This window comes from Neophocaena asiaeorientalis, unplaced genomic scaffold, assembly GCF_003031525.2.
Source record: "Neophocaena asiaeorientalis asiaeorientalis breed wild unplaced genomic scaffold, Neophocaena_asiaeorientalis_V1.1 scaffold123, whole genome shotgun sequence".
Classification (NCBI taxonomy): domain Eukaryota; kingdom Metazoa; phylum Chordata; class Mammalia; order Artiodactyla; family Phocoenidae; genus Neophocaena; species Neophocaena asiaeorientalis.
The window spans coordinates 2,214,019-2,225,103 of NW_020173666.1; the positions used below are offsets into that span (position 1 = coordinate 2,214,019).

Below are 11,085 nucleotides of genomic sequence, written 5' to 3' on the forward strand. Positions count from 1 at the left end.
CCAGGAGGTGGTGGGGGGGGGGGGGGGGGGGGCAAGGACAAAAACGGGCCATGCTCTGAGTGTCTCATCCCAAATGGCAGAAGGACACCAAATCATGTAGAAAATGAAAATACACACATACCCACATATATGCAGCAAGTATGAAATTTTCTACATAAAATAATTAGCGTGCTCATTTACTGGTCAAAGCTTCAGGAGAACACAAAAGCAGACGCAGAATTCTGAAAAACTGGAGCAATGAGTGGAAATAAGAGAAAACCTAAGGGTGGTAAAAACAAAGTAGCCAGAAATGTGAACCCTGTTCAACCAATGTGAAGTTTATCAAATTTTTTTCTACTTTATAAAATCAAAGTTTCATATTATAAATGTTCTAAAATGAAAAAACGCCTTCAATCAAAGGTATTTGTAATGCCTTCTAGTTTCTATTGGATAGTACCTCAAACAGAAGCTGGGCGAAAGTAAGATATCACAGGAGGAAAATGGTGGAGCCAGGATTCGTTCCCAATCTCCAGCTCAAGCTTCCAACCTGCAACACTCCCTTGTACTGTACTAAACGCAGAGTCAACAGTATCAAATCCTACTGCCCTTATCTCACCTCAGCCTAACACATTTCCACATCCATCCATTTACATTCTCTATACCCCAAATACTCCACTGGTCACTTACTAGGAGTAGATTTTTTTTCATGTCTCCTTATTTAAGTTCTCCCTGTAATAACCAAGTTCTAAGAAAGAAATTGCTAAGAATGGACCAAAACTGCCAATTGCAAGCAGTAAAAAACCTTCTCCTTGCTTCCTCCATTGTCCTATGGTGAAAATGTTTCAGATGGAGCCCAAATTAGAAGGTGGCTAACATGGACTCAAGCAAAGGGAGCTGTTACAGAAGAAGTAACTAGGTACAGAACCCCTCAACTGAAGAACTGGAAGTGGCCTCTGTCGTATGACATCAGAATCTAGTTCTAGGATGTCTGCAGTAAATATGTGATTATGACTAACAATTCTAACTATTCTTGCTTTCATTATCATTATAAAAAGGTTTGTCATCATACTGAATTATTAAGTTTTAAGGATGGTCAATTTTGCAACAAGGTTAATTTTATTAATTCAGCAACAACATTATTAAGTGCCTATTATATGTCAAATAAGGGACTGATACAATTAAATTAAACCAACCTTTTCTTTTATCTGCCATGATGAATTTCCTTCCGGATACTTCCTTTTCCCCCACTGCAGAATGACCATTCCACGAGACTGAAGAAGACTGCCACACACATCCCTCATTAACTTGGATACACACGAGAGCTGGCATAAACTGAAGCCATCAAGAAAGCCTGCAATATGTTGCAGGACTTCAAAAGGAAGACCACTTAGATGGTCACTATGTAATCCCAACACACAGTTTCTAGCAGGCTCCACTAACACTGTAGATACAGATGGCTGAACTCCAAATGACCTCAAATGGCGGTCATGTATAATCTTTGCTCCTTGTGTTGATGGACAAAATCTACGCTGAGAATAGGTACAACCATAATATGCTAAAGGACACCTCTGTTCCATCCAGCCATTGAGTCCAGCATGAATGTCACCATGCACGTTCTTAAAATGCGATGAAAATTCTTTTCTTCTAAATAACTGTCCACAAACAAATGTAAACATTGGACGCTGCTTGGGTTGGTACCTAGCGACACATTCCAATACTAAATCCAGCCCAAGTGTCTGAAAAGGACTTGGATTTGAAAGCTGTGGGTTGGCATGATCACAAGCTGAAGCTGAAGCTATTTCCCCAACCATTGTATTTGTAGCTAATATGGCAGACGGAAGTGAAAAAGTCTGAGTCCCAAAGTCGATGTGATAAACATCAACCATGCGACTATCAGATATACCCCTCCCACCTGGAGAATCTCCTAGACAAAACAGTAATGCTGCTGTGATTAGATCTATTCCTTGGAGACCCATTGGATCTTCTGCAACTTCCAAATCTGATGTGTCTACTGCTTTATCTTCCTTTGGTTTAGACCAACATGAATTAGAAAGAAATTTGAATGAGGGAGGATGACTGAAAGATAAGACATCCACATTCCTTAGGTCCCCTAAGTCTACTTTTTTCCAACACAAGTCTTCATCATCATCTGGCATGAGGATATGCTGAACTGTGCCATTAGGCAAAGCATTAGATGGTATTACTTCCCTAACTTGTGCTGCTACTGAAAGTGAACTAGAAGGTTCTGAAGGGCCATCTGATGCTACACATTCTCTATTCGTTAAGTTACTTTGCTTTGAGTCACTATGTAAATTCTGATTCTGCTCAATGACCTGTGTACATATCTTTTCCAAAGGAAAGCCATTACAAAGAGCAGAAGTGCCATAGGAACTGGCATCCAAGTCACATAATAAATCACTTGAACCATTTTGTTCAGACTGGGCATTCTGACTTGTGTCATTATGGTCAATCCCACCTACTGCTCCTATCTCATCCTCATAAAGATGGTCCTGGTCTTTCAAGTTTCTGCTCTGTAAGCTTTCTCTGGCATTTTCTTCTTCTTTCATTTCATTTGGGGAAGCGCAAAGACTCGTACTTAACATGCCAACGTCTCTTGTGGCGGTATTCAGGATATCTAAGGCAACAGCCAAACTTCTGGTTGTTTCAACAGTAGCTTGATAAAGTGCACCGTACGAGTCTTCATCAACAGACACCAAACCATTAGTGTGTGGCACTTCTGGGACACTTGATTTAACTGAGATCTGTTCTCCAGGTTCTGATACTTTATCAGTTGCTTTCGACATCATGGTGGCTACTTTGAGAGACTCTAAGAGCATCCTTTGGTCTTGAAGGGCCAAGGCCATATCTAATTGTGCCACTTCATCAACATCTCTGCTTAGATTTTCATATGATTTCCGGTCTGCATAACTAACTGGCCATCGGTTCCACTCCATAGTACAGCACACCACACTTGCAGGACACATTTCTAGATGTTCGGCAACTTTATTTCGAGCCATTGTAAATGGACATCCGAAGTCACTATTTAAGCAAGGCACTCGTTCCAATGGACATAAAAGTCGATGCTCATCAGCTTTACAAGAATGGAAAACTGCTCCACAAACCAATGGACAACCTATCAAGTCACAGGAAATCCCAGGCTCTGGTCTGGTCATACACCGTCTACTGACACAATTCACGCAGTGAGAGTGCTGCAGCCCCTCCTCCATAATGGCCAGTCCAGCTCTAGTTACTGAGATGGAAAAGAAAGAACAAGTTAGGCAAAAAGTGGTCGCTTTTTAAAAACTGTTTTAAGGAAAAACATCAAATCATGAAGGTTTATTGGCTTATATGAGGATGAAATATATAAAATAAACATTTAACAAGTTTATTTGACATATAATCAATCCATCTTGAAACAGCTTAAGCACTTTAATTCAAGAAATAAGTCAAAAGTTCATTTTTATATACCATATAACAATCTGCCCAACAGGCCAAACATTTCAATATAATACTTAAATTCTAGTATATTGTGTAGTATATAAATTAATGCCAAAAACCAGTTAATGAACATTGAACTTTAGGTTTCAGAGAATGCTCCAGCTTTTACCTTTTTAATTTTAACTGAACTGGTTATGATGCACTCCACATTGCAGAGACCTCATCACATTCCTAAAAGAGAATAATCTGAATTTCATGAATATACTTAACTAAAACCTGATTAGATGTTTTAATATTCCCTCCAAATACATAAATTGATGTATGATTTCATCTACCGACCTCTCTTTCTACCTACGCCTTAATAAATTTTACAACAAATAAAGAGTAAGCCTTAATTAAAACAAAGAGGGCATTTATCCAAAAAATATAAGCTCTAGCTCCACTTCTGTGGCAGTGGACGAATCACTTACTTCTGAGGGCCACAGTTTCCATTCATTCATTCAACACCTATTTATTGTTTAACTGCCACGTACCAGACTCTGTGTTTGGTATGGCAACGTGAAGATTAGAAGACATGGTGCCTCCTCTCAAGGAGCTTCAGCAGGAGGTCAGAGATGAAAGTAAAATCATGTCACATTTTTATATGATCAATATGACAGAGAAAATCAGTATGGGTGGGGGGTAGAGAAGAGTTCACAGTAGTCTTGAAAGATGAGAAGTCTTAAGCGCAGGAGGGTAGGGTTAGAAACGAAGAGAGGCATTCAATGCAGAAGTAACAGCATTTGCAAATACAGAAAAGCAAGAATTCACAAAACATGTTGAGGGAACCTCAAGTTTCCCAGTATTGCTGGATCACAAGGTGAAATGCAAAGTAGCTGTGAGAGATGAGGTGGGACAGGAATAAGGAAAGTTATGGAAAGTGTGTTATACGCTACTCTAAGGAGTTCAGACTTTTAAGCAGTTAGAAACCGCTGAGGATTGTAAGCACAGAAATAGTACCCACAAAATAACACAAGAGGGTTACAGATAACTAATGTTCTTTCCTGCTTTTAGCAAGAAAAATTTTATACAAAAAAAGAGAAAGTATTGGCACAATGCACTGATTTACTTATAATTACTTAGCCTATTCAATGTCTTATTTCTATAATCTTCAACTTCTTTATTGGCTTGTTCCTATTAGCAGCAAAAACTTAAAAGACTATTTCATCTTTAAAAACATGTATAATAAAGCAATATCCCCCTTTTGCTGTTTTTTTTCCTTTTCAGTCAAGCTTTCAAAAGAAAAACAACAAACAAACCCCGTTAACTTCCCATATACTCTTCAGCCCTCTAATGTGTGTTTACTTTTACCACCACTCATTAAAACCGCTCTATGTAGATCCTCAATGCTAAATCCAAAGGGCATTTTTTCCAGACCTCATCTTCCTTAGCCATTATATCATTTTGTTGACTAATTCCTCCTTTCTGAACTACTATCTTTCTTTAGTTTTTATGGTCTCACATTTCCCTGGTGTTCCCCCTACCTCTTTGGTTATTCCTTAATCTTTTCTTCTAAAATATTACTCTTCTTCAGGGATCCATGTCATTTCTGGTTCATTCTATACATCCTCCCAATTTCTCAAAAGCTTCATTACCACTTATATGCTAAAAACTCATCTATACCTCCTGCCCAGATCCCTCTTCCAAACTTCAGATCTCTTCAGCTACTTATTTATTATATATCTCTAGGTGTATATGGCACAGGCAACTCACCTAAAATTTTTCCAAATTAAATTAATAATAATTTTATGGATAAGAAGCCGATTCTTAGCCTATTTTTCTTCACTTTAGTGCATAAAGCCTTGCTAGTTCTCTCACATATTCTCTTCCATAAATTCTATCTTACTTCTAGGTGGCTAATGTAAACTAATCATTCCCCAAATTGCTATTTCTTTTTCTCCAGTCCAGGCTTGATTTTCCTCAAACTCAAACAGCAAAAGTCTATTATTGACAGAGCTTTGTTGATTAAGTAGAAAAGTTCTGAGTTGATATTATGGTGTGAACTGATGCCAGGGACAGAAAAAAACAAGGTACACACTTAACAACAAAACTACATTTTAAAACTGTGTTTAAAAATTACAAATGAGTTAAATACTTCTGAATGCTTATCCCTATAAATTTTAAAGCTAAAGACAGAACCTATAAATTGAAGATAGACATGCTAAAAAGGGTTAAAATAGAAGAAATGACAGACTAATGATGACATTTGTAAGTTAAGCAAAGAGAAACTTTAATAAGAATTAAGACAAATTTTACTGGGTGATTAGATTGTGAAAACAGCTGTAGCTTTCTTACTTTACAACTAGACTGAGTTCATCTCACATGCTGAAGGTTATAAACGTGACTGTTCCTAACAGAGAAACCTAAAAACACAAGCGGTTCCAACAGAAGTGACCAAGGCTCTCAGAACTAGTAGGAACACCTTATGTTACATGCACATCACATGATTATACCAGGCAGAACACATCTCAAAACATGCTTAATTCAAAAGTGTTTAAAATAGCAACTGTTACAAACAACTGAGTTAAATGCAAAACAGCAACAACTCTGAAAGGTAAATAGAAGTAGAGGGCTCTCAAGATTCAAAATAAATACCCTCTTCCACACTATTCCCCCTCTGAATAAAAGAAATGATTAAATAATAATAAAAATAAAAGCATCCACAGCAATGAGTCCACAACATTTATTATTTACTGAAGTAGACTTCAAGGAAAATGGAACACTATGTTCCTACTTTATCCTTCTTTGTAGAATCATGTCAATGTCACTTAATCTTCATAACAACCCAGAGAAAACTGAGGTACACAGAGGGTAGGTGACTTACCCAAGGTCATCTACCTAGTAAGTGGCAGAGCTAGGATTGAAATCTATATCTCATCAATACATATGGACGATAACAGATATGCTTATAAAGTTTAAGAAAATAAGACAGCACTTCAGTAACTTGGTGATCCAATTTTAAGATGGTATTTGAGGAATGGAGGTTACACAACTTTGTTTGTAGTTTATTCCAACACTTAATCACCCTTGTGGTCAAGAGAGTCTTTTTGGTCCTTTCTAATTATAATAGCACATTACTTTGCTTTGAACATAAGAGTTTTAAATTATTTTAAAAATAACTTACATTTATAATGCTCAGTATAAACATATGAAATAGTACAAATTTAACCATTCTCAAAACAGCTATACAAAGAAGGAATCAAGTTTAAGTCCATTTTACAATTAAATATATTAAGAAATAAGTCTTTTTAAAATGCAGTAGACAATACCCAAAAAGTATTCTGGGGTACTGTTTCAGAATTTAAAAGTTCCAGATCCACCCTCTTTCAAGATCGCTATTATCAAATTAAATATGCCTCCAAAAAGTATTGCACAATTGCTCACAAATCCTATGAAACGGGTTTAAAATGTCAATCCCTGATTTATCAGCTGAACAGTGACACAGCAGGTCCAGCAGAAAACTTGTTGCTAAAACTGAGGCTTCAAGGTCAAGACGAGCTTAATTTAAAACTCCTCAGTATTAACTTTTTTAAAATAAACTCTCTTGAAAAAGAATCTTAACGTTCCAAATAACATATCTATTTACACTTAAAGTTGAATGACTGGAAAAAGTTTCATTAGACTAGAAAATACTGTAAAAGATTAAATGTTTTACAATAGTTTCAATTTTCTCTAACAGAAATTCTAGGCCAACTCATAATCTGTGGCTGACAAGCAATCCATAAAAACAATTTAAGGCATGGCATTTTCACATACAATGAAATGAGACTTTGTCATTTAAGGCTATTTCTAGACAGAAAGATATTGCCCTCAAAAAAGAATTCCTTTATTTTTCCAAATTCATTACAATACATAAGGCGATAAATAAATAAAGCACTGCAAATCAGCACGATTTTAAATATGCTAAATCAAGTCACCCAAATATTCAACACAGCTTTTCAGGCTGTTCTTAATGTCTGCCTCTGCCTCCAAGAGACAGACAGACACACATACTTTACACACTCCTTTACTTCCCCAACTGTTACCTCAAATCTTTATCAGCTTAAATGTCACTTTTCCACATACCCAAAGGCAAGGTATGGTATGGATTCCGTATTATACTTATGTGCTCATTACACACTGCATTTTTCCTTGGTAATACTAGTCATAACTTGAAGTAAATCATTACCCTGTTTAATATCTATCTCCACGGGAAAACTATAAGCTCCACAAAGGAGGCACCATCTCTGTCTCATTCATTCCTGTGTTCCCTGAATTCAAAACTGTGCCTCAATTAGAGCTTCACTTATCGAAAAAACATGAATAAATGAAATTATTACAATACAAGAAATAACCAGATGGATTCCAAAACAATTCTTGACTTCATGGAAAACTACATACTTCATAAAAAGATATTTTATAAATCTAGAATTAGTCAACCAGATTGAGTCAAAATTACCTCATTGTACCAGCTATAAAAAGTCAAAAGTACTCAAACATTTATTGAGTATCTAGGTGATATGTTCCAGGCATTTTATAGGAAATAAGCTAAACTGTCCATCAAAAAAGCAAATTAAAGGGAAAAGTAAATCAAGTAAAATTAATCAATATTCCATTGTTTTAAAATCTTAAAAAATAATAGTAATAAAAGTCACAAAGGGAAACATCTACCTGTATATTGTTGCACTATTTAAATTCCTTAATCAACCCTGCAGTCTGGTTACAGGTTACTGACTATAGAGGCATTAGATTCAGAAAGAAGCAGAGGTGGAGGTGTCTGCAAGTGTGCAGCTGCCTGAGTATATAGAGGGTGAGGAAAGGAAGCTCAGAAAAGGAAGTGGCGTCAGCCTACTTCCTTAATATTACAATTAATATGGTATTAGATAAAAAAGAATTCCACTGAGACAATAAAATGTTGCTTCAATGTAAGGCTGAAATGGAACCATAGACAGACTTGTTCAATTAGTTAACCATAATCACAAGTAGGACTGAAATTTCATACTTAGCAATCACTTTTAATTCCTCCAGAGCAAGTCTCATCCTTCTTGTATAGTTGGAGGTGCTACTGCATAGTAAATACAAACATCTGCTGGCTGATTTACTGATCAGGTGCACTCAGTTTTAAAAACCATAATAAATCTACAACCTCAGTTGGACGTTTTATTTCACTGGTTTAAAAAAGGGGGGTGAAGTGCCTAGACAAGATCAAAATCCAAGATCATTAAACTCCCAACTCAAAGCAGTGCCCTACTGATGGTTACACTGTATACATTCTTTTATTAAATTTTGGTTCTGACTTTTTATTTACAGAATGATGACCTAATTATATGGAATTTTGTTTTCAACTTTTCACCCTTCCATTTATGATATAATCACAACATACCTCCTCCATTTCTAAATATGGACATGGGTAGCTTATTCCAAAGTGGAAGTCCTAACTACGTGCAATTGTTCTCCACTAAATAAGCAAGCAAAATTACTGCAGACTTACATCAGAAATTAAAATAACATATATTAATAAATATTTAATATTCATACCAGAAGCTATTTGAGCTGAGACTCAGATAAAAATAATCCGCCCAAATGGTGGAACTCAGCTTATTAAAAGGGGCAGCATGGCACAGGGGAATATGGGCTTCCAAGGAATCTCAGCTTGAGGTGACCTTGAGGTGATTACTGTGCTGTGAAAACAACCTCATACTCCACAAAAGTCGGCTATAGTATTCGTGTGTCCAGCAAGATACAAGCACGCATTCCTCAGAAAACAGACGCACCCCGCTTTACACAACTGCCACATCCGCATGCACAAACCGTTACGTACGATCACTTTTACATCAGGTCATTTATACTTAGGAAGCTGATTAAAAGCAATCATATGAGGAACTACCTGATGCTAACATTACCCACTCTTAAGAAAAAGACATACCCTTTTTGTAAAAGATTTTCACAGACTGGGCTGTAATTAAGAGATGCTCATCTGTATTTAACTATCTAGTTATCTACAGTGTAAAAACCACCAGTCCAAGGTCAATCCCACCTATTTCATCAAAATAAATTTGAAATTAAATAATATTTTATACAGCCTTTTGACTGATGACTTTAATATTGATGAATTCTACAAATACAATGTCATTCCACAGCATGGTAGTCATGGTAACTTAGTTAAAAGATTTATCAAAAACCATACAGAACAGCATAAGGCTGATGCCATTAAAATTCACATTTCAGTAATATATCAAACAGTAAACACATTAAAAAGGTCTACTTTGGTGACCTTAAAGCACCTCTCTAACTATATACATTATCTCAAAATACGTATTATTTTTCTTCAACAGCGTATTTTATTAGGACACTTTGTATACTTTTTTAAAAGTCTCCAATGCTAACCATAGAGAAATACTGGATTGAAATTAAATATCCAGTACACTTGGAATGCATAAAAGTTTGCCTATATCGGAAACTTCGGTTCTCTGGTAACACTCACAAAACTCCACCCACTAACATTTCCAGAATCACACACCCAAAAAAGCTATGTCACCGCATTACACTACCAGATAAAAACAAATTGACAATTTAAAAAGTTAGCAAAACACCATATTATCCCCAATTAAACTTCTGTAGTAAGAAACAGTGACTAAGCATAGAGAACAGTGATTCAGCAAAAACTGCATACTGAAAAACTGAACCCTTAGAAAAACCCTCATCTTACATTTTATGCTACTCTTTTCCCTTCTGCCCGTCAACAACTTTGGAAAAGCTTAATAAATATGAGCAAATACAAAATTCTGTTAATATAATTTACTAGGTCTCTAAACGACACAAAACTGTATTGAAATGTAGCAAATAGAAACGAAAAGCTAAGAAAGCTTGGGGTTTTGTATCTACAGTTTTAAGTCAATCTACACTGATACCAGCATGCCCATAAATAACTTCATCTTGGATCCCAGTCAACAAAGTAATTTTGGAATAAAAGGTCAATTCCTTCCCAAGCATCTTTTATCCGAGACTTACGACATGGCTCAGAAAGAAAAACAAGACACAGGGAGAGGGGAATGGAGTACCAGAACCATGGTAAACAACACGCTGTTCTGTCTCTATTCTCTAAATACACGTGTAAAAAACATACTCAAAGGAGATTAAATTCAACGTGCACTCTATGGCCCCCTTCCAAGCAGTGCACTTCCACGAGACAGGACACAAATAACTTGTAAATGGTCACACGCCTCAGATCTATAAAATCAGGATGTTTCTCTTTAATAGGGACTGAGGCTAAGACTAAGATCCTCTCACTTCCATGAATGGAAAAGTTACCAACTTCACTCATCCCGTGGAGACAGTTGATGATGCCTCCCAGGCTTACTTTAACCCGTCTGTCCCCAAACAAAGCAAGTTTCTAAAGGGCAAAAGGAAAGAGAAGCCAGGTTTTCGAGGTTCCTGGGGCTCCCTAAGTTTAACTCCGGCGTCACCCCTCCCCAACACACAGACACGCGAGCCCGGGTGCCCCTGGGGTCGGCCCTCGGGGCCTGGGTCGCCATTTGCTGGAGGCCTCCACGGCGGGCCGGGCAGCGGGCTGGGCGCGGACGCCCACACCGCCGACTTCCTCTCGGCGCCCGGACGGGGCCGTGTTTGCTCCGCCCCAGGCCCGGCCCG

General features: G+C 37.2%; 1 protein-coding gene across 2 annotated transcripts in view; it reads right to left on the reverse strand.

The window, feature by feature from the left end:
• FBXO30 (F-box protein 30) overlaps positions 1-11,009 on the reverse strand; it is a 16,639-nt gene extending 5,630 nt beyond the window's left edge. Inside the window, exons 1-3 of one of the 2 annotated variants that reach the window (XM_024747896.1) lie at positions 8,974-11,009; positions 3,587-3,648; positions 1,173-3,229 (exon numbers count right to left, since the gene is read on the reverse strand). In XM_024747896.1, the coding sequence (XP_024603664.1) occupies positions 1,173-3,206 (2,034 nt within the window). In that variant the 5' untranslated portion in view covers positions 3,207-3,229; positions 3,587-3,648; positions 8,974-11,009. Of the gene's footprint in view, positions 1-1,172; positions 3,230-3,586 lie in introns of both variants that reach the window. The other variant, XM_024747895.1, reaches the window with a different exon arrangement.
• Positions 11,010-11,085: the final 76 nt, after the last annotated feature.